The sequence below is a fragment of the Heterodontus francisci genome, chromosome 1, assembly GCF_036365525.1.
Source record: "Heterodontus francisci isolate sHetFra1 chromosome 1, sHetFra1.hap1, whole genome shotgun sequence".
Classification (NCBI taxonomy): domain Eukaryota; kingdom Metazoa; phylum Chordata; class Chondrichthyes; order Heterodontiformes; family Heterodontidae; genus Heterodontus; species Heterodontus francisci.
Window position 1 is genome coordinate 121,266,559 of NC_090371.1, and position 24,461 is coordinate 121,291,019.

The 24,461-nt window shown below is 41.3% G+C and overlaps 1 protein-coding gene across 4 annotated transcripts in view; it reads right to left on the reverse strand.

Annotated features, from left to right (window-relative positions):
• Window positions 1–218: 218 nt before the first annotated feature.
• The window catches only part of exoc1 (exocyst complex component 1), a 118,120-nt gene continuing 93,877 nt past the window's right edge, over window positions 219–24,461 (reverse strand). For all 4 annotated transcript variants that reach the window (XM_068035068.1, XM_068035077.1, XM_068035046.1 and 1 more), the window contains 6 exons: window positions 22,654–22,733; window positions 18,826–19,063; window positions 16,000–16,183; window positions 15,699–15,898; window positions 8,681–8,875; window positions 219–3,402 (listed from right to left, as the gene is read on the reverse strand). In XM_068035068.1, coding sequence (XP_067891169.1) covers window positions 3,250–3,402; window positions 8,681–8,875; window positions 15,699–15,898; window positions 16,000–16,183; window positions 18,826–19,063; window positions 22,654–22,733 — 1,050 coding nt within the window. In that variant the 3' untranslated portion in view covers window positions 219–3,249. The remainder of the gene's footprint in view (window positions 3,403–8,680; window positions 8,876–15,698; window positions 15,899–15,999; window positions 16,184–18,825; window positions 19,064–22,653; window positions 22,734–24,461) is intronic.

The window sequence follows — 24,461 nt, forward strand, 5'->3', positions numbered from 1 at the left end:
ATCAGTCAGCATTTGTTGAGAGAACAGGCAAGTGAACATTTCAGTTTTGACAAGGGTCTGTATCTGAAAAGTTGACTTATCTGTGTTCTTTCCACAGATGCTGACTACTCTCCTGAACATTTCCAGCATTTTCTATTTCTATTCCATATATATGTTCCCTTCTGCACGGGTGTATTAAGAACAATGGAGTAAAACACAGGCTAAAATTAACACGAATATGAAGTTCATTGTCTTTTATTTAGTGTTTTAAATGCAGCGATACATTGTTATGAGGCCATCAATAATTGCTCAGTTTCTTCATAGAATTTTACTGTTTACAAAGCAAGTGACAAATCCCCGTTGTAGACATTGACAGCATGATCCAAGTCAGACGGTAAATTAAGATATCAATAGCAATCTCTAGAGCTCAGACACATTAGGATTTTGCACCAACAGTAATTTTCCAGAGTAACATTTAATACAAAATTTAAAATGTGCTTTATGCCATAAAGCACACTCAACATCATCAGTAGGTACTTGCAGTGACAGCACTGTACACACCTTAGTGAATGTAAATATTCTGATGTCTCCTTCAATGCTAATAAGCTTATTTACATTTATAGACATAATGCAAATAAACATGAACATTTTCAGACAGGTATGTGGTGTCCTTACATTATTGAACAGATTGGAGTTAAATACATAAATCTTCCTTTACTAACATTCAATAACCATGCAGTTCCATTCATATGCTTGCAAAACAAAGGTGCTGCCTGGATACAACATGTATAGCAAGTTATTTTAAGTTAATGTGATCAAAAATCAATTCAGACTTCATCAGAATTCATTCATAACCTATACTGAAACATCTCCTGGTCACTTGTTAGCCCCTCCAAAGACACACATTATGATATTGAAAGAAAATTCTATAGGTTAGGAGACAAGCTTATCATTTTTTCACTAAAAAGGGAATTGCTCAATTATAATAAACAAACTGAAGTACTGATTACTGCCTGCTGCAATAATCATTACTTCAGTCAGTTCATTATGATTAAGGAACTCCCTTTTTAGTGCAGTCTTAACATTGAATTGAGCAATACTATTGTTAATGTCTGTAGTTACTTAAAAGCCTTATTCACTCACTTTCATAATAATGCATAAGAACACCTCTTTTAGTAAATTTTGTACAGTCATGATTAGTGTTTATTAAGAATTAATGCACATGCTACTATATATATCACAAAGTAACCCAAGTGTTAGATGAATATCAGTCAAAATGAGTAACTTTGCTGCATTTCTAATTTGGGAATATCAAAATCAAAGTTAGGAAACTTGCAGACTATTGTGTGAGTACATCAGTGCTATCTGCATTTCTAGTGTCAAATAATTTTGATTTTCTAGAGTAGTTTGCCCCATGCTGCACTGTACTATAAAATAAATAATGTCTCATTCTACTCAAGTTAGTGGGAACCAGATGTGTAAAATTAAAGATACATTTTCTGAAGAGCACTATGCCTCATTTCTCTGCCATTCTAGATCCTATATTTTAAATTTATTTTAGGTGGACTGTATTTATTGAAGAAATTCTGTAAGTATTCCAAAATCTGTGTTTAAGCATTTCTAATTATATTAAATACTTCAACAAAGATGTTTCTTGAGGATGGTAGTGTGCTTCACAAAATATTGCTCTCAATTGCCTTTGGTGTTCTACATGCTCAATTTGCAATTTCTGAACTGACACACATTAATGTCCCTTCTTCCACATACACTTGAGTAAAAAGTAAATTAGCATGTGTCTTTTATATCTTTATTTTATGCTGAATAAAATAACATGCTGGATATTATCTGAAATTATTTTGTAATGTGGGTTAAAGTTTTCAATACGACTGATGAAAGAAATTTACAAAGACAGCAGTAAAACTTGTACTTTAAAGTTATAGCTCAGTTTAGCTCACAGGACAAACATTCTACTGAAAAAGCCTGGCCAGTGTCATCACTGGCATTATCATAGAGCGGAAGTAATGTGGTTGATTGAAAAATTAAAATGTATTCATTAGCCTGCTCAAGAACTGACCAAATTATTCCATCTGTTTAGTATTTTGTAATCCCTTATACCCCACCCAGTCAGGACAATGGACAGCAAAGAAAAACACTGCCTAATATTAAAATTGACTCTGGAAGGGAATTAATGCAGTGCATATGATTTCAACAAATGACACTGATTATCTGAAGCAATTATTTTTTTTTGATGAGGTCACTGCTACTGAATGAAAGGGCACAATCTTCCCTGTCCAACTAGATTCTTGATGTCCATTATATGGATTTAGTAATGAATGCAACCTATCAATTTAACATTAAATCAACAAGTAGAATATTAATTTTTTTTTAAAGAGTGAAAGTGCTGGGAGTTGCACTTTTTGACTGACTTGATAACCAAGATGAACATGAGTAACTTGAATGATCTTGGTTTTGTATACTGATAATTCAAAATAATCTTATTGTACTAAAAATATTGAATTATCCAATAATTTGAATCAATGGAAATTACACAGTGAGAATTTAGTGCAAACAAGAACAGAGATAATCTGAATCAAGCAATTTTGAAATAACAGTAGACTATTTTTAATGTTAAATATAAGTACATCAGCAGCACTTCTTGCATTATTCTCTAATATGGTCACAATTTATATTGGAGATAGTAAAATTATGGATTTAGAAGTGGCTTTCTTTTTTAAAAAAAGCTTCCTTTGGAAACACCTTAGGCTCAGCATTTTTCAACATCTATGAACCTTTCCAAAAACTATACTACAAAACAAACACTAATGGTCATAGATCTCCCATTGCTCAGAAATTGTGATGAAATATCTAACACCAAGATGCTGCTAGTTATTAAGTTGGAGCCAAAGGCTATCTTTTTTTAAAGAATACTATCAATCCTTATAGCTACAAGTACAAAATTGCAAGCATGTTGCATCAAAACCTTTCTAACCTGAAACTCTTCCCCAATATGAAATAACAAGTCACAGCATCATGCATCCCTAATTGAACATACTGTCAGATGTACATGTAGGTTAGTTAAAGGCAGTGTCAGAAGAACCAACAGCTTTTCAGCTTTAGCCTACTTAGATGAGTATCTATGTTCTTATATATAGGTAATGTTAAGCCAACATTAAATGACAATTCCTTCCATAAGGAGCTTTTACAGGATGAGGCAAAGAACATTTTGTGACGATTGCACTTAAGAATGTGCCTGACAGATTATATTATTTTTCAGTGAGACTGAGCAATACTAGAGAAATACTCTAGAATATCCTGAATGGTGAACTCCATAATAATCCCAGAGCCAGGATAACAGCGTGCTATCAGTCCCTCGAAGTGTTTATACTGACGAATGAACTCATCCTGCATGGAATGCCACATAACCTTTGAGAAAAGAAAAATCAGAATTAACAAAAAAAATTCTTTGCACAAGCTGCAATCCAATATTTCACCAATGTATCAATGGGCAAAGCCATTTTCCATATTCTAAAATACAATTTTTATAAAGGTTTGTATTTGGTTTATAGTTTTTTTGATTCTTTTCTCTTCATCCAGCTACCTCCATCCCCCACATACATATACTAGACTGAGGGTAGAATAAAAACATTAAAAAAGCTCTACACTGGTGCCTGTGCCCCTTGAATCAAAACTTCGGTCTCCCACACCACTCTTTCAACCACGCATTCAACTCTCTGATCTGTTTGACCCTATTCCAATTTGCACGTGGCTCCGGTAGTAATCCAGAGATTATTACCTTTGGAATTCTGCTTATTAATTTGGATCCTAGCTCCTCAAACTCGCTCAGCAGAACCGTATTCCTCATATGTTGTTGGTTCCTACATGAACTACGACAACTGGATTATACCCCCTCACTCCAAGTGCTTCTCCAGCTGCCAGAAATTGTCCTTAACCCTGGCACTGCGCAGGCAACACAAACTTTACAACTTCTGGTTGCAGCTGCAGAGAACAGTATCTATCGCCCTGACTATACTGGCCCCTATCACTACCATATTCCTTTTCACTCCCCCACCTGAATAGTCTCTTGTAAAACAGAGCCCTGGTCAGTTTGCTCATCTACCCAGTAGACTTTGCCCTTACCCACACAGACAGCAAGAACCTCATAACTGTTGGATAAGGACAAAAGACGAGGCCTCCTCCAACACTGCCCCTTACCTGCCTGACTTGCATTCGCACCCTCCTGTCCATGACCACTAACCAGACCTGTATTACTTCCTAACTTAAGGGGGTGACTGCCTCAGGGATTAAACTGCCCAGGTAACTGTCTCTCTCCATGATGCTCTGCAATGCCTTCATCTCAGACTCCAGCTCAACTACTCTGAGCTGAAGTTCCTCGAGATGCAGACACATCAGATGTGATTCTCCAGAATCACAATGCTCTCCACAAACTCCTACATGAACTCAAGGGTTGAGGCGAGAGTAACTGCCCTTGACATCAAGGCCGCATTTGACTGAGTGTGGCATCAAGGATCCCTAACAAAACTGCAGTCAATGGGAATCAGGGGGAAAACTCTCCACTGTTTGGAGCCATACCCAGCACAAAGGAAGATAGTTGTGGTTGTTTGAGGTCAATCATCTCAGTCCCAGGGCATCACTGGAGGAGCTCCTCAATGTAGTGTCTGAGGCCCAACCATCTTCAGCTACTTCATCAATGACCTTCCCTCCATCATAAGGTCAGACGTGAGAATGTTTGATGATTGCACAATGTTCAGCACCATTCGCGATTCCTCAGATACTGAAGCAGTCCATGTCCATATGCAGCAAGACCTGGACAACAGTAACATTTGCGCCACACAAGTGCCAGGCAATGACCATCTCAAACAAAAGAGAATCCAACCATTCGTCCCTTAGCATTCAATGGCATTACGATCGCTAAATCCCCCACTAACATCCTGAGGGTTACCAATGACCAGAAACTGAACTAGCCATATAAGTACTGTGGCTACAAGAGCAGGTCAGAGGCTGGGAATTCTGCGGTAACTCACCTCCTGACTCCTCACTGCCTGTCCACCAGCTACAAACACAAGTCAGGAGTGTGATGGAATACTCTCCACTTGTCTGTGTCATGGTCCTGTAGCTCTTTTTCAGAATATGCGGTTTGCCTTTAAGGCTTGCAAGAGATCAGTATTGCTTTAAGAGCCGGCAAGCCTTAGGAGTTATAGGAAGGTGCATTTTCATTGCCTTAGAAACAGCCGTTTGGATACTGCGATTCAAAGGGTGTATTCTCGATACCATGGAAACAGCCACTTGGAGTGATCTTGATGAGATACATTTGTTACAATTCAGTTTGAACTGGCAGTTAGTAAGACAGTTTGTCCTAACTGACAGAAGACACAGAGGACACAGCCGTGATGAACACACCTGAAAAAAGAGCTCTCTACCATTTAAACTGAAGGAAATAGGATTTTTGTCTGTTTAATTATTATCTCTCGAAATTCTAAAAAGTCAAGCCAAGACACAGATCTCTGGTAATTTAAATTGAAGAAAGGGAAGTTAGACTGTGACAATACTTTATCCCTCAAAAACTCTAAAGTCAGATTGACTCTGTTGAAAGTGTTTGCAAGTCACTAATTGTTGACATTCGCTCGACTTCAAACAACATTCTGCGAGGACTTCGAACAACATTGGACTGTACATTTACAAGGACTCTAATTTTTCTATTTTTAAATGTTCATACTGTTTAAGAATTTAATTCCGTGTCTGCGTGGGTTTCCTCCGGGTGCTCCGGTTTCCTCCCACATGCCAAAGACTTGCTGGTTGATAGGTTAATTGGCCTTTATAAATTTCCCCTAGTATAGGTAGGTGGTAGGGAAATATAGGGACAGGTGGGGATGTGGTAGTAATGTGGAATTAGTGTAGGATTAGTATAAAATGGGTGGTTGATGGTCGGCACAGACTCGGTGGGCCGAACGGCCCGTTTCAGTGCTGTATCACTAAACTAAACTAATTAAAGAGTTAATTTGTTGATTTATAGGCACCTGGTTTGGTTAGCCTCATTCAGGGGTTAACAGATGGTACAATTCAGTTGGGTCTTTCTTTAATTTGGAAAGTTTTTAAATGATATGTTAGCCTATCTGTGGAACGACGGGATTGAATTAACAGTGTGTTGGTCCCACCACAATCAGAATCGTATATTTTTGATTGGGGGCTTTGACAGGAGCGGTCAGTCGTAACACCTGGATGAGTGCAGCTCCAACATAACTCAAGATTAACACCATCCAGGACATAGCAGCCTGCTTGATTGGAACCCCATCCATCGCCTTCAACATTCATTCCCTCCACCACTGGCGCACAGTGGCAGCAGTAAGTACTATCTACAAGACGTACTGCAGCAACTCACCCAGGGTCCTTCCACAGCACCTTCCAGACTTGCGACCTCTACCTTCTTCTTTGGCCTCCTTGTCTCGAGACACAATGGGTAAGTGCCTAGAGGTGGTCAGTGGTTTGTGAAGCAGCGCCTGGAGTGGCTATAAAGGCCAATTCTAGAGTGACAGACTCTTCCACAGGTGCTGCAGATAAGATTGGTTGTCGGGGCTGTTACACAGTTGGCTCTCCCCTTGCGCTTCTGTCTTTTTTCCTGCCAACTGCTAAGTCTCTTTGACTCGCCACGTTTTAGCCCCGCCTTTATGGCTGCCCGCCAGCTCCGGCGATCACTGGCAACTGACTCCCACGACTTGTGATCAATGTCACAGGACTTCATGTCGCGTTTGCAGACATCTTTAAAGCGGAGGCATAGACGGCCGATGGGTCTGGTACCAGTGATGAGCTCGCTGTACAATGTGTCCTTGGGGATCCTGCCATCTTCCATGCGGCTCACATGGCCAAGCCATCTTAGGCACTGCTGGCTTAGTAGGGTGTATATGCTGGGGATGTTGGCCGCCTCGAGGACTTCTGTGTTGGAGATACGGTCCTGCCACCTGATACCAAGGATTCTCCGGAGGCAGCGAAGATGGAATGAACTGAGACGTCGCTCTTGGCTGACGTACGTTGTCCAGGCCTCGCTGCCGTAGAGCAAGGTACTGAGGACACAGGCTTGATACAATTGGACTTTTGTGTTCTGTGTCAGTGCATATATTGCCCTAGAAGGAAAAGGGCAGCAGGTGCATGGGAACGCCACCACTTGCAAATTCCCCTCCAAGTCAGACACCATCCTGACTTGGAACTATATCACCATTCCTTCATTGTTGCTGGGTTAAAATCCTGGAACCCTCTTCCTAACAGCACTGTGGATGTACCCACCCCACAAGGACTGCAGTGGTTCAAGAAGGCAATTAGGGATGGGCAATATATGCTGGCCTAACCAGTTATGCCCACAGCCCATGAAAGAATAAAAAAAATGCTGTAGCTGCAGCACACCACCTGCACTGCCATTAGACTATTTATTTATTCAATTAAAATTTACGTATATGATCAACTTAGCTTATCGTTTTTAACTAATTACTTGATCTAGTATAAGTTACAGGTAAAATAAATATTTACCAGTAACATTAACCACTACAAGTATTGGAGGCAAAAAGCAGAACCTCCTTCCCCCTGAACTGTATTCCCATCTTCACTAAATTCCCAACTTTTACATTCGGTTAATGACGACCACTCTGTGCGTCTGCAGATACTCTACTTTTATGCACTATTTTGAGCCATGCCCAAATTACAAGTACTTGTACAGTTTTTAAAGTTCAAGTTAAATACAAAAAGTTAAACTAAACTTCAGTTTGAGACTACTCAGCCATTACTTAACAGAGAGTTTCATGCTCATAAAAGTTTTAACTTTTGCACTTTTTGTGATGCAATTCATTTATTATCACTCAGTACATCAGCAAATACTGCTTACCTCTCTGCTAATAAGTGCAAATAACATTTGCACAAGTGTCAGGCAATCACCAGAACCAAGAAGAGAAAATCTAACCATCTCCCCATGACAGTCAAATTCCTCCACCAGCAACATCCTGGATACCACCACTGAGCAGAAAGTTAACTGGACCAGATCCCATAAATACAGTGGCTGCAAGAGCAGGTCAGAGGCTGGATATTCTGCAGTGAGTGACTCAACACCTGATTCCCCAAAACTTTTTCATCATCCACCAAACACAAACCAGGAGTGTGATGGAATACTGTCCACTTGCCTAGATGAATGTAGCTCCAAAAACATTCAAGAAGCTCAACACGATCCAGGACAAAGAGGCCTGCTCGATCGGCATCCCATCTACCATCTTAAACTCCCTCCAATACTAGTGCAATGTAGCTGCAATGTATACCATCTACAAGATGCACTAAGGCTTCTTGGACAGCACCTCTCAAAGCCATGACCTCTACCACCTAGAAGGGCAAGAGCAACAGGTGCATGGGAACACTACCACTTCGGAGTTTCCCTTCAAGTCACACGTCATCCCGACTTGGAAATATATCGCCGTTCCTTCATTGTCATTCGGTCAACGATTTGGAACTCCTTATCTAACAGCATCACGGGAGTACCTTCACCACACAGATGGCAATGGTTCAAGAAAGCGCCTCACTGCTACCTTCAAGGCCAATTAGGGATGAACAATAAATGCTGGCCTAGCCAGCAATCTCCACATTCTGTGAATGAATTTGAAAAAACTTAAGTTGAAGCAGATTTAAGTTTAGACATTCCATTGACACATACCTGCAGCAAGTTTTCCTCCTCACAGAGATGCTTGTCCACCTTTTTGTACAGGTTGTCCAGTCCTTTTTTCACTTCCTTTCCAGGATATTCTTTAATAACCTTTCGTAGCTCTTGCTTGTTGAAGGCTAGCTGATAGCTCACTTCCTCTTCCCTGATACCCTGTGCCACACGAGCTTCAATTCCTTCAAAGAAATGCTGCAACCAAATATACTAGTTAGTAGTAACACAACATATAAAAGCATTAATTTACTCAATGTTCCATAGGATTTTTCATGACAAACTTTTCTTCTTTCTTCTTTTGGGCCTCCTTATCTCGAGAGACAATGGATACGCGCCTGGAGTCCCAGCAAATGTGAATTCAACAAGTACACCTCAACAAACTGTAGCACTATTGCTAGACTAATTTTAAACACGTCTACATAATCAGATTTTAAACACGTCTACATAAAAAACTGTTTATATTTTAGACACTACCTACATTAACTTTTCCAGTGAATGCAAATTTCATGACTTTGCACTGGATTGCTGACTTGGGTTGTATTAGAGTGCTACAGTGGAAGTTTGGTAACTGAGGATAATTAAGGGTTAATTTTATCTTAAATCTAATGTCTTTTATTTAGCAGATCAACTTAACAGTTGCTGTTAGGGTTGGAGGTGGAGAGTTTTAGACCAGCTTTAAACAGGGTTCACTCAAGTTCTGCTTGCAGCTGCACCTTGTTAATTGGAGAATTGGCTTAAACCAGTTTTCAGGGGGCGAGAGTCAGTCAGTATAAAGTGAGCCATCTTACAGTGCTGACTTTGTTTGCATTGGAGTGTTGACTTGGGTTGCATTAGAGTGCTACAGTGGAAGTTTGGTAACTGAGGAAGTTCGGTAAGGAGGGAGTGAGGAGCTCCTTTCATTTCCTACCTGTCCTCAGTGAGGGGAGCCGAGAGCTTCCAACAGCACAGCTGACTGGGAGAAGACTCGGAGGGCGGAGTTGCGGACCGGTAAGTATAAAAAACTTACCTCTGGTAAAAAAAAACTGAAAGTGAGTCACAGGAAAGCTGTGACGTGATTGGCTGGTAGGGAATTTTTTTTACTGAATTTGAAAATAAAACATTGATAAAAATTGATTAAAACCCTAATTAATTAATGAATAAGTAGAGTAACTAAACCAGAGGGAGGAGATTGCTCTATTTAGTTAGCATTTAATATTTATAGTAGGAATCTAGCACTAGGGACCATATAGTTATTATAACAATTTAGTAAGGATTTAATAAGTATTTATTTATCTTAAATTAATTTATTAATTAGTGCCAGAAATGTCAGTTAGTGGGGTCAAGTGCTTCACCTGTGAGATGTGGGAGGTCCATGATGCTTCCAGCGTTCCGGACGACTAAATCTGCAGGAAGTGTACCCAGTTGCAGCTCCTCACAGACCGCATGGATCGGTTGGAGCGGCAACTGGATGCACTTAGGAGCATGCAGGTGGCAGAAAGAGTCATAGACAGGAGCTTTAGAGAAGTGGTTACACCCAAGGTGCAGGCAGATAGATGGGTAACCGCTAGAAGGGGCAGGCAGTCAGTGCAGGAATCCCCTGTGGCTATCCCCCTCCTGAACAAGTATACAGATTTGGATACTGTTGGGGGGGATGGCCTATCAGGGGAAAACAGCAGCAGCCAGAGCAGTGGCACCACAGCTGGCACTGTTGTTCAGCAGGGAGGGACAAAGCACAGAAGAGCAATAGTTATAGGGGACTCTATTGTCAGGGACACAGATAGACGCTTCTGTGGACGTGAAAGAGACTCCAGGATGGTATGTTGCCTCCCTGGTGCCAGGGTCAAGGATGTCTCTGAACGGACAGGGGGCATTCTGAAGGGGAGGGTGAACGGCCAGAGGTTGTGGTACACATCAGTACCAATGACATAGGCAGAAAGAGTGACGAGGTCCTGCAGGGGGAGTTTAGGGAGTTAGGTAGAAAGTTAAAAGACAGGACCTCGAGGGTTGTAATCCCGGGATTACTCCCTGTGCCACGTGCCAGTGAGGCTAGAAATAGGAAGATAGTGCAGCTAAACACGTGGCTGAACAGCTGGTGTAGAAGGGAGGGTTTCAGATATCTGGACCACTGGGATCTCTTCAGGGACAGATGGGACCTGTACAAGGAGGACGGGTTGCATCTAAACTGGAGGGGCACAAATATCCTGGCTGCGAGGTTTGCTAGCGTCACTCGGGAGGGTTTAAACTAGTTGGGGGGGGGGGGGGGGGGGCGGTGAGAACTAGAGCAGTAGGACAGCAAGTGAAATAAATGAAGGGGAACTAGTAAATAAGGCCAGTAAGACTAAGAGGAAGAGCAGGCAGAAAGATGTTGCGGAGCACAGTGGGACTGGTGGTCTGAAGTGCATTTGTTTCAATGCGAGAAGTATAACAGGTAAGGCAGATGAACTTAGAGCTTGGATTAGTACTTGGAAATATGATGTTGTTGCTATTACAGAGACTTGGTTGAGGGAAGGACAAGATTGGCAGCTGAATGTTCCAGGATTTAGAAGCTTCAGGCGGGATAGAGGGGGATGTAAAAGGGGTGGGGGAGCTGCATTACTTGTTAAGGAGAATATCACAGCTGTACTGCGGGAGGACACCTCGGAGGGGTCGTGCAGCGAGGCAATTTGGGAGCTCAGGAATAGGAAGGGTGCAGTCACGATGTTGGGGGTTTTCTACAGGCCTCCCAACAGCCAGCGGGAGGTAGAGGAGCAGATATGTAGGCAGATTTTGGAAAGATGTAAAGGTAACAGGGTTGTAGTGGTGGGTGATTTTAACTTCCCCTATATTGACTGGGACTCACTTAGTGCTAGGGGCTTGGATGGGGCAGAATTTGTGATGAGCATCCAGGAGGGCTTCTTGAAACAATATGTATATAGTCCAACTAGGGATGGGGCAGTACTGGACCTGGTATTGGGGAATGAGCCCAGCCAGGTGGTCGAAGTTTCAGTGGGGGAGCATTTCGGGAACAATGACCATAATTCCATAAGTTTTAAGGTACTTGTGGATAAGGATAAGAGTAGTCCTCGGGTGAAGGTGATAAATTGGGGGAAGGCTAATTATAACAATATTAGACAGGAACTGAAGAATTTAGATTGGGGGCGGCTGTTTGAGGGTAAATCAACATCTGACATGTGGGAGTCTTTCAAACGTCAGTTGATGAGAATCCAGGACCAGCATGTTCCGGTGAGGAAGAAGGATAAGTTTGGCAAGTTTCGGGAACCTTGGATAACGCGGGATATTGTGAGCCTAGTCAAAAAGAAAAAGGAAGCATTCGTAAGGGCTGGAAGGCTAGGAACAGACGAATCCCTTGAGGAATATAAAGACAGTAGGAAGGAGGGCTAAAAAGGGGTCATGAAAAGTCATTGGCAAACAGGATTAAGGAAAATCCCAAGGCTTTTTATACGTATATAAAGAGCAAGAGGGTAACCAGGGAAAGGGTTGGCCCACTCAAGGACAGAGAAGGGAATCTATGTGTGGAGCCAGAGGAAATGGGCGAGGTACTAAATGAGTACTTTGCATCAGTATTCACCAAAGAGAAGGACTTGGTGGATGATGAGCCGAGGGAAGGGAGTGTAGATCTCAGTCATCTCATTATCGAAAAGGAGGAGGTGTTGCATGTCTTGCAAAGCATTAAGGTAGATAAGACCCCAGGGCCTGATGGGATCTACCCCAGAATACTGAGGGAAGCAAGGGAAGAAATTGCTGGGGCCTTGACAGAAATCTTTGCATCCTCATAGGCTACAGGTGAGGTCCCAGAGGACTGGAATAGCCAATGTTGTTCCTTTGTTTAAGAAGGGTAGCAAGAATAATCCAGGAAATTATAGGCAGGTGAGCCCTACGTCAGTGGTAGGGAAATTATTGGAGAGGATTCTTCGGGACAGGATTTACTCCCATTTGGAAACAAACAAACTTATTAGTGAGAGGCAGCATGGTTTTGTGAAGGGGAGGTCGTGTCTCACTAATTTGATTGAGTTTTTTGAGGAAGTGACAAAGATGATTGATGAAGGAAGGGCAGTGGATGTTATCTATATGGACTTCAGTAAAGCCTTTGACAAGGTCCCTCATGGCAGACTGGTACAAAAGGTGAAGTCACACGGGATCAGAGGTCAGCTGGCAAGATGGATATAGAACTGGCTCAGTCATTGAACACAGAGGGTAGCAGTGGAAGGGTGCTTTTCTGAATGGAGGGATGTGACTAGTGGTATTCCGCAGGGATCAGTGCTGGGACCTTTGCTCTTTCTAGTATATATAAAGGATTTGGAGGAAAATGTAGCTGGTCTGATTAGTAAGTTTGCGGATGACACAAAGGTTGGTGGAGTTGCGGATAGTGATGAGGATTGTCAGAGGATACAGCAGCATATAGATCGGTTGGAGACTTGGGCGGAGAAATGGAAGATTGAGTTTAATCCGGATAAATGTGAGGTAATGCATTTTGGAAGGTCGAATGCAGGTGGGAAGTATACAGTAAAGGGCAGAACCCTTAGGAGTATTGACAGGCAGAGAGATCTGGGCGTACAGGTCCACAGGTCACTGAAACTGGCAACGCAGGTGGATAAGGTAGTCAAGAAGGCAGACGGCATGCTTGCCTTCATTGGTCGGGGCATAGAGTATAAAAATTGGCAAGTCATGCTGCAGCTGTACAGAACTTTAGTTAGGCCACACTTCGAATATTGCGTGCAATTCTAGTCGCCACACTACCAGAAGGACGTGGAGGCTTTGGAGAGGGTACAGAAGAGGTTTACCAGGATGTTGCCTGGTCTGGAGGGCATTAGCTTTGAGTAGAGGTTGCATAAACTTGGATTGGTTTCACTGGAACGACGTAGGTGGAGGGGCGACATGATAGACTTTTACAAAGTTATGAGCGGCATGGACACAGTGGATAGTCAGAAGCTTTTTCCCAGGGTGGCAGAGTCAGTTACTAGGGGACATAGGTTTAAGACGAGAGGGGCAAAGTTTAGAGGGGATGTGCGAGGCAAGTTCTTTACACAGAGGGTGGCGAGTGCCTGGAACTTGCTGCCGGGGGAGGTGGTGGAAACAGGTAAGATAGCGACGTTTAAGAGGCATCTTGACAAATACATGAATAGGATGGGAATAGAGGGGTACGGTCCCCGGAAGTGCAGAAGGTTTTAGTTTAGGCAGGCATCAAGATAGGCGCAGGCTTGGAGGGCCGAATGTCCTGTTCCTGTGCTGTACTGTTCTTTGTTCAACATAGTGTCATGTTAGGAGTCCCAACTATATAAATATGAAAACTTTAAAAAAGCGAACTTCAGTTTCATTCATCATTTCCAATGATTTTTTTTTTTTTTCGATTTCTTCAAAAAATATATTCCCAGCACTGTTATTTGTACCCTTAACTGGTGGCAACATTATGCCATGGTAAACAATAATGATGGAAACTGAAATGACCTTGCATAATGAAATCACTTATACAATTTTTTATTTTAAAAACAGTTGGGAGATTATAAATAAAAACAGAAACTGCTGGAAGTACTCAGCAGGCCTGGTAGCATTTGTGGAGAGAGAAGCAGAGTTAGCATTTCAGGTTTTTCATCAGAACTGGCAAAGGTTAGAAATGTAATAGGTTTTAAGCAATTGAGGGGGTGGGGGGGGGGGGGGGGAATAGAAAAAGGGAAGATGTGTGTGACAGGGCAGAGGGCAGGGGAGATTAAATGACAAAGATGTCATGGGACAAAGGCAAAGTGAGTGCTAATAGTTGTGGTGAAAGACAAAGCATTAGTCCAGAGTGTTAATGGCAGAATAATGAACAGCTCTGTACAAAGGCACAAACATGAATAAGCAAGTTTAATGCAGGCACATGGTTAAAAAATTTAAAAAACGATGTGGTCGCCTCTACATTGGGGGAGACAAAAAGCAGATTGGGTGACTGCTTTGCGGAACACTGCCACTCAGTCCGCAAGCATGACCCTGAGCTTCCGTTTGCTTGCCAGCCATTTTAATTCACCACCCTGCTCTCATGCCCACATTTCTGTCCTTGGCCTGCTGCAGTGTTCCAGTGAACATCAACGCAAGTTCGAGGAACAGCATCTCATCTTTCGTTTTGGCACTCTACAGCCTTCCGGACTCAACATTGAGGTCAACAATTTCAGAGCATGACTGGCCTTTTTAAAACATTTTTTTTAAACCATGTGCCTGCCTTCAACTTGGTTTTTCATATTTGTGCTTTTGGACAGAGCTTTTCATGATTCTGCCATTAACACTCTCTCTGGACTAATGCTTTGTCTTTCACCACAACCATTAGTACTCCCTTTGTCTCTGTCCTATGACACTTTTGTCATTTAATCTCTCCTGCCCTATCACACCAACTTCCTTTTTGTTCTCTCCTCACCTCACCCCACCCCCTTCACTTGATCAAAACCTACTACATTTCTAACCTTTGCCAGTTCTGATGAAAGGTCACAGACCTGAAACGTCAACTCTGCTTCTCTCTCCACAGATGCTGCCAAACCTGCTGAGTATTTCCAGCACTTTGTTTTTATTTCAGATTTCCAGCATCTGCAGTATTTTGCTTTTATTTTGGGAGATTATAAACCTTTACATTGTTCCTTTAGGGAGGAATATTGGAAATCTTGCCTTTATATATTTTTTGAAAAAGTATAGGGCTCTATTTCTACTAACATACACCATACTAAAGAAACTCGACATTGTATGCTCCCCATGTTTGGAGTTTTCACTATTGGTTTTCTAATGTTCCTAGTTTATCACTAATTTACTTCTAACTGGATAACAAGCTTCTTCACAAACCAAAGAATCTTGTGGTTCCTTATAACCCTTTAAGCGATGCCACATGGAACATCGAAAATAAAACCTCAACATAGTTTATTTAACATTATTGTATCCAGTCCAGATTAATGTTTGCGCAAAACAATACTGTTACCTTTTGTTTTATTGATAATTATGCTATCTCAAGAATAACACTTAGCAACTTCAGATTAAGGGCATGCTCAAAGTTTTCTGTGCGAGTGGAATAAAATAGACTCACGTTAAGTTTCTCAAGAGGTTGTCCCAGAGAGTATATTACATAAGACTGAAGATGCTCTGTATATTTGTGCTTGGCTTCCCTTCTTTCTGTTTCAAGGCATGCAATTTTAAGGCGAGAGAGTGTTGAAAAAATGTGGTGAAAGTTTTCCATCATCACAACATCTCGTGGAGTCTTCTGACTCTCATTAGCCACTTTTTCCACTGAGAATGGAACACACCATGAATTATCATATAAGGAACACTATTACAAATATATATATATTAAATCTGTGTTTTCAGTTCATAGTTTAACAGCCTCTCACCATTGTTGTAAACAGCCCGAATTAGTTTGGTGTAGGCCTTGTCCAGGTCCCCCCTGCGCTCAGCATTTCTGAAGATGGACTCTGCTAGTTCTGCAAACTCTTCAAATCCACTAACAAATGGTAGAATTCCAACTTTACTCTTCTTCGATATCTTCACTTCTTCCATCTGCTTAACTTGATTTAACTGAAAGAAAATACAAATGGCAAACTAATTCATCTTTGTGTATTTACAGATCTGAAATCTGGGCATTAATTGAGAATCTACAACCTCTAACCATTGCAAAGTATTTACAATGTACATTAGCAATCATCTGGAGTCTCCTTATCCACTGTATTGACCAGATCAGATCATACATTTATGAAGCAAAATAAAAACTCAAGAAACTTATATAAAACTTGAGTAAAATTACTATGTGCTCTACAATAAGCTCTGCAACTAGTCTGCAATTCATGAACTATAAAATCAATTTTGTTAGCACCAATACAGAACTCTCTCAGACCACAAGTTGTCGAATAACTGAAGTTTGCTAGTTCTGGATGATTTTACTGGAAATTGTTACAACGTGTACATTGATACATTTATTCAATGCTGAACTTGAACTTTTGTTCTATTTCAATAAATTGAAACATTTTTATTCAACAGTTAAAATATTAAATCTTACTGTCCAGCCAATAGACTGTCAAAGTTCTATTACTTGTTTCTTGTACCATGGACTGTATGTTCAAGCATGGGATACCATTCATGCTTTTGAGAGCTATTTTTGTTCTACACCAGACACAACAGATTATGTGCACTATTCAAAATTTAACAGTTGCTTTTCTTCACCCACGTGTCATGAAAACTTGACTCAAAAGATTTTCAAGTAACCACACCATCAAAAAGCAAACACAAGATTCAAGGCAATTAAACTAGGCCGAGGATCCCAATGGCTCAGCTAGTTAATGTAATGAGTAGCCCACTGTCAAGTAAGGCTCAGGTTAATTCACAGTCTATGCTGAGTTAACTAAGCTCAGTTGACATGGGATGGCCATAATTAACCTCAGTATCCCTGGGTTAAGGGTGGAAAATGGGCCAGAGTTCCCACTCAATCACTATCCAGTGGCTCCTGCTAGAAATGCATTTAGGGGGAGGGTTGGTGAGGACAGGCTTGGCTGTGCCACCTGTATTGAAATAGCCTTCCAAAACTCATACATGAAGGATGGTTCCAGAGGTGGGTTTTTACAGGATGCCTTGCACCCAGGAAAGGTACCCATCACTAAGCCAACATCTTCAGTAGAGAAAAGTGGCAGAAAAAAATTGTGGAAAATATATATATATATATAAAATAGAAATAGCTCATGATTATGACCAAATAACCAGCATTTGCTCATTACTTGGAGAAGACTCTATGTTACTGCTCAATTCATATTATTTCAAGGCTCTCAGTTTTTGTTCTTATTTTCCAATGAGTTCCAAACTAAGAAATCATCTCTATGGACACATGTGGTGTAGATAGAATCTGCTGGATACAATACTTCCCAAATAAATACAGCCAACACATAAGGCATAACTTGAGTTAACTATTTATTTGTTTCTGTCACAATCCTGTTTTTTTCTCTCCTCGGGAAATAAGCAGTGTGTTTTTAAGGCTACAAGAAATCAATACATCTTTAAGGCAGCCAGCTCCAGACACTGAGTGAAAGTGCATTCTAGTTGCTTAGCTACAGCCATATAAATCGAGAAGAGGTGAAATACAATGTTGCCAGTTGACTTTGAAACTGGCTGGTAGACACAGGCAATTGACACAGCTGTGTACTAGCACCTGAAGGGAGAAAGAAGAACTCTCAGACCATTTAAACTGAAGGAAGAGGTTAGTTTATTATTCTCTCTCAAAATTTTATAACGTTAAGCTAGATTAATTCCTTAACAAAAAATTGATCCGCTGTGTTCATCGCTGGAAAGAAGAAAAGTTTGATGCTTCAAATGCTGAACTGAACTGCTGAATTCCTATCTCTGAAAGGACCCTTTCCTAATCAGGCCTTGGAAGACTGCATTTGAACTTAGAATCAGGGGACCGTTTGTCAGGAAGTGTAATCTGCGGCGCAGTGGTTAGCACCGCAGCCTCACAGCTCCAGGGACCCGGGTTCGATTCTGGGTACTGCCTGTGCGGAGTTTGCAAGTTCTCCCTGTGTCTGCGTGGGTTTCCTCCGGGTGCTCCGGTTTCCTCCCACATGCCAAAGACTTGCAGGTTGATAGGTTAATCGGCCATTATAAATTGCCCCTAGTATAGGTAGGTGATAGGGAAATATATAGGGACAGGTGGGGATGTGGTAGGAATATGGGATTAGTGTAGGAATAGTATAAATGGGTGGTTGATGGTCGGCACAGACTCGGCGGGCCGAAGGGCCTGTTTCAGTGCTGTATCTCTAAACTAAAAAAAAACTACTGTTACTTCTATTTTTTCGGGCAGCTAATTAAACATCGAACCATCATTAGTTTGGGAGTTAGAGTCTTTAAATAAGTTGTAAGGTGTTTTGATATTGGTTTATCTTAACAGTGTTTAAAAGATTTTTGTTTTTTTTAAATAAATAGTTAATTTGTTGACATCTAAAGATACCTGGTTTGGTTTGCCTCATTTGGGGTTGCTAGATTGGTACAATTTGGCTGCTGCTTTCATTGTTTTGGGGAAGCTTAAAGATATGTATGATGTGACCTGTGCAGCAGCAGAACTGAACTGACAGTGCGTTGCTCCCACCACAATCAGAATCATATATTTTGATTGGGGGCTTTGTCTTGAGTGGTCGTACCATAACATTTCAGCTAAAATTTTCTTCAAAAATACTTACAATGCATTTGTCAAAGTTCCTCTTGACTGTCACAAGGACATTTCCTAATGTTGTACTGAGAAAGGAAGCAGGATCCACATTCTCTGCTGTCCAAACGTGATGGCTCATCTTCACCAACATATACAGCGAGTTAAAGCTGTCAATCTTGTCTCCAAGTGAAATGAGGTTGTTTAGCTCTGGCTCAATACAGCGGAAAACTTTTATCATCATTGATCGAATAATGCCTGCCTCCTCTTTTCTGCAATTATAAACAGGACTTTTAAACACACAATTAAATATTTAAAAAGTCCTACACACAGATCTAAGTTTTCAGCCCTTTTGACATAGAAAACCATTAATCTTAGTCTACAGTCCAAAACCACACAAATAAAAAGGATGGTGCAGCTATTAGAGAAGTCACTGATCTTCTGGAAGACCTATTATAACTAGTGTACTTGAAATATAAGCTGTAAAAAAAATGACTGAACAACTTTTTTGAAGGTAAAGTGCAAATCAAATCCAAAAAATGTCATCGATCAGAATAAAGCTAATTTACTTTTACAGCACACAAATATTATGTTTTCTAATGAGCAACTGAAAAAGACTATGACAAATAGAGTGTTTCAGTTTCAATTCTAATCAGAAGTTTAGACTTTTGAATATATATAATATACTGACAGTTACTTTACATTTTGTTGATTGATAGTGTTCAGTTTGATGTACAAAGGTCATTGCAGGTGATTTTCCAAGGCTTTTGTATTCAATTAGAATAGGCAGTCCCTATGAAAGTGTCTTTATTTGACATAACAGGTTAAGATTAGATGCCCTTCAGTTCAGAGTTTTTTTGGCACGATGACTTCAGCAAGTGATCAACTAATTCAGTTAGGGTTTTACAACCAACGGACAAATGGATTTGTATCATCTGCCGAATAGATGGATCCAGAGAATAGAACCTGGAACCACTGAGATCCTCCATGTGTGTATTTGTTTGATTGGAAGCATAATTTAATCTTAACAAATTTTTGGGCATCAACAAGGTCTAAGTCAGGGACCAGATCACCAATTCTAAGGTCCAGAAAGAGTCTGGAGATTGCTATGGTCCAATGAAATACCACATACAAGTTATATCAAGGTGCACGTCCACATTCAGTACTGGACGAGTCAGTAAAGTGTTGAGCTTGTTTGTTATTGCGTATCCGAGGAGCAAATGTAAATTAAAATTTTTGCAAAGATAATGCAAGCTATTGTGTTGTCTTTACTTCTGCTTACCAGTCACTTTTCATAACATTGTTTCATAATTTAAAGCCCAAGTTATGATCTGATAATGATTATTCTACCACTGTCTAGGAGATCAAAATAAGGCTCTTGCTGTATCCAGTAAGTTAGATACAGTGACAAGGGCTTGCTATGGAAAGAATCTTTGGCACTGAGAAGGGGAAAATAGCATAAAAAGAATGCAAGTACCTTCTACTTGCTCACTGACGCTCAGCTTGGGTTCCACCTGGGCCACTCAGCTCCTGACCTCATTACAGCCTTGGTCCAAACATGGACAGAAGAGCTGAACTCTAGAGGTGAGGTGAGAACAACTGCCCTTGACATCAAGGCAGCATTTGACTGAGTATGGCCTCAAGGAGCCCGAGCAAAACTGGAGTCAATGGGAATCGGGGGTAAACTCTCCGCTAGTTGGAGTCATACCTAACACAAAGGAAAATGGTTGTGGTTGTTCGAGGTCAATCATCTCAGTCCCAGAACATCACTGCAGGAGTTCCTCAGGGTTGTGTCTTAGGCCAAACCATCTTCAACTGCTTCATCAATGACCTTCCCTCCATCACAAGGTCAGAAGTGGGGATCTTCGCTGATGATTTCACAGTGATTAGCACCATTTGCGACTCCTCAGATACTGAAGCAGTCCACGTCCATATGCAGCAAGACCTGGACAACGTCCAGGCTTGGGCTGAGAAGTGGCGAGTAACATTCGCATCACACAAGTGCCAGGCAATGACCATTTCAAACAAGTGAGAATCTAACCATCTCCCCTTGACGTTCAGTGACATTACCATTACTGAATTCCCCCATCATCAATATCCTGGGTGTCACCATTGACCAGAAACTGAACTGGACCAGCCACATAAATGCTGTGGCTACAAGAGCAAGTCAGAGGCTGGGAATTCTGTGGCGAGTAACTCACCTCCTATCTCCCCAATGCATGTCCACCATCTACAAGGCACAAGTCAGGAGTGTGATAGAATACTATCCATTTGCTTGGATGGGTGCAGCTCCAACAACACTCAAGAAGCTTGACAGCATCCAGGACGAAACAGCCTGCTTGATTGGCACCCCATCATCCACCTTCAACATTCACTCCCTCCACCACCAACACACAGTGGCAGCAGTGTGTACCATATACAAGATGCACTGCAGCAACTCACCAAGGCTCCTTCGACAGCACTTTCCAAACCCACGACCTCTACCACCTAGAAGAACAAGGGCAGCAGATGCATGGGAACACCACCACCTGTAAGTTCCCCTCCAAGTCACACACCATCCTGACTTGGAACTATATCGCTGCTCCTTCACTGTTGCTGGGTCGAAATCCTGGAACTCCCTTCCTAACAGCACTGTTGGTGTACCTCCACCCCAAGGAGTGGAGTGGTTCAAGAAGGCAGCTCACCACCAGCTTCTCAAGGACAATTAGGGATGGGCAATAAATGCTGGCCGAGCCAGTGACTCCCACATCCCCTGAATGAATAAATATAAAAAGAAAATCTATATGCTTGGTTAGGATACATTGCAGACTACTTAAATCAGCTGCTAAGACATTTTGTTAAGCTTTGGGCAATGATTGATTTACCCTAAACACAGATTCTCTGGAAACGACAAAGACTGCAACGTTGAAATAAAATGGTAATAACAAAAAAATTTAATTCTAGATGTCAGTGTTCAACTACATTTTGACAAGCTTTCAATAACTATCTGCCCTGTAATAACACAGATACAGTGTTCTATTGATCCTTAGTTACATCTATGGATTTTACACTGGATTTTCAGCTTTAGTAACTGTGAGATTGAGCCTTAAACTGCAGTTTAAAAAACTGAATTTATCAATTCATGATTAACTGAAAAAATATATGCTGCATCATTTTGCTAGTTATTCTATTATACATGTACACTAAATTTGTCAGCCTTCATGTCAGCTTCCTGTCAGAAAATGACAGATGCACGAAAATAAAAATATAGGATTATAAAAACTGGTTCTTTAGACAGCAGATTCCCAAACTTTAAAATCAGCCATTAACACTCTCACATGCTTCCGAATGATTTTTCTTACGTTTTTGGTCAAAGGTTTGGGAGACCATTAAGGCTGCTAGCATAGGAACAGAGAAATGGGTATACAATTACAAAAAGATCAAGCTATTACAAAAAATTAAATATTCTAGTGTATCTCATTTTCTTTTGCCTCTATAGCAGGAAGCATGCAGCATGCTCACTCTTCATTGCCAGTTAGTCAGGTTCTCACATCATCCTAGTGTTACGACCAGGTTCCCTCTCAGCCTTTGCCTGGTTTAACTGTAACAGGGTTTAATTTTAAAAACATTGCGTTTTTAGCTCCCGCTCGGTGAATCCTTGTTCACTGCTCGCCAATTGTAAGGCAAAGAAATCAACCAGACAGGCTTTCTTAGATTTAAACAAGAAAGGTGGAAGTTTATTAACCTTAAAACTCTAATTTGGTTAAAACGACAACGAATACTAGATACTGTCTGACAGTTTCCCTCAACAATTTGCATGCCACAGAAAATTTTCATTCATGTTGATGCCAAGCACATTGGTAATTCTAACTGCATTACTTACTCAGATGGCACTGAATGCTTTTCTCCCAAAAGGTTATGTTGTCGAGACATAAATCCCCCATCTATATCTGTGGAGTCTGCCTGATGTTATGAATAAAACAAAGTAACTTTAATATCCTACATGTCATTCTATTTAAAGCCACTTTAATATAAGATATTTCATTCCTTTTAATAAACACATCATGAACAAAAGAATGAAATGTAATTTTTTAAAGAAATGCAACCATACCTGTAGTTTCTGGATTTAGTGAAATATTTACCCACATTTAGTCTATTGCAACTAAGCCTAGTTTGTATTGCCGCATCATCACTTTCAATTCTACAAATAATCGCAGCTAAAAGGATGAAAGCCATAATATTACTGAACTAAGAAAATGTTGTTGTCCATATTAGCTAAAAACCTCAAAACTTAGCAGATAGAGAGTTGATATTGCTTTAAGTCTTATTTTCATTGCAATGGGCGGGATTATCCCTGCAGGCTTCTGAACCCCGCTGTCAGGCTGAAATGCGGGCCAAAAGCCTGCACTGTGTGGGAAAACGTTACTCATTGTGATTTTCCCTGGGGCAGCCAACTAATGGCCAGAGGGCGGGATCGTCTTTCAATTAAGGATGGCAGGCGGGCTCTGGAAGCTGGAAAGCCAGTCAGAGGCCTTCTAGCTTGAAAGCAACAGCAGGCTGCAATGGAACATAAGTAAGGGAGTAAGGAGGTAAGTAAATGGAAGCACCCTCCAACTTAAGTTTAACTTAAAAAATGAGTTTCGCAGCTGGGTCACCACTGTGGGGCAGGGTGAGGGGATGCGGAAACACTCTACAGGATGACCTGTGGCTGGTGCAGCACCCAGGCAGGCAGGGAAGGTCTCGAGGTGTGTTTGGAGTGTTCACACCCCAGCCTGTCGCTGGGAGGCTGTCTCCAAGCACCTAAAAAGTGTTAAAAGAGGTAGCTATGGAGATAGTGGTGACCATCTTCCAAAATTCTATAGAGTCTGGAGCGGTTCCTGCAGATTGGAAGGTCGCAAATGTCACCCCACTATTTAAGAAGGGAGGGAGAGAGAAAACTGGGAATTACAAACCTGTTAGCCTTACAGCAGTAGTAGGGAAAATGCTAGAATCTATTCTAAAGGATGTGATAAATAGAAACTTGGATAATACTGATCTGATTGGGCATAGTCAACATGGATTTATGAATGGGAAATCATGTTTGACAAACCTGTTGGAGTTTTTTGAGGACGTTACTAACAGACTTGATAAAGGGGAGTTGGTGGACGTGGTATACTTGGATTTTCAGGAGGCTTTTGATAAAGTCCCCACAGGAGGTTGATTAGCAAAATTAAAGCACATGGGACAGGATCCATACTGGCATGGATTAAGGATTGGTTAACAGGCAGAAAGCAGAGGGTAAGAATAAACGGATCATTCTCGGCAGGCTGTGACTAGTGGGGTACTGCAGGCCAGGTAGAGTGGTGAAGAAGGCATATTGAATGCTTTCCTTTATTGGCCAAGGTATAGAATACAAAAACAGGGATGTAATGCTGGAACTGTATAAAACGCTGGTTAGGCCGCAGCTGGAGTACTGCATACAGTTCTGGTCACCACATTACAGGAAGGACATAATTCCTCTGGAGAGAGTACAGAGGAGATTTACAAGAATGTTGCCAGGGCTTGAAAGTTGCAGCTATGAGGAAAGATTGGATAGGCTAGGGTTGTTTTCTTTAGAACAGAGGGGACTGAGGGGTGACTTAATTGAGATGCACAAAATGATGAGGGGCACAGATAGAGATGAAGGACCCGTTTCCCCTAGAATAGAGGTCA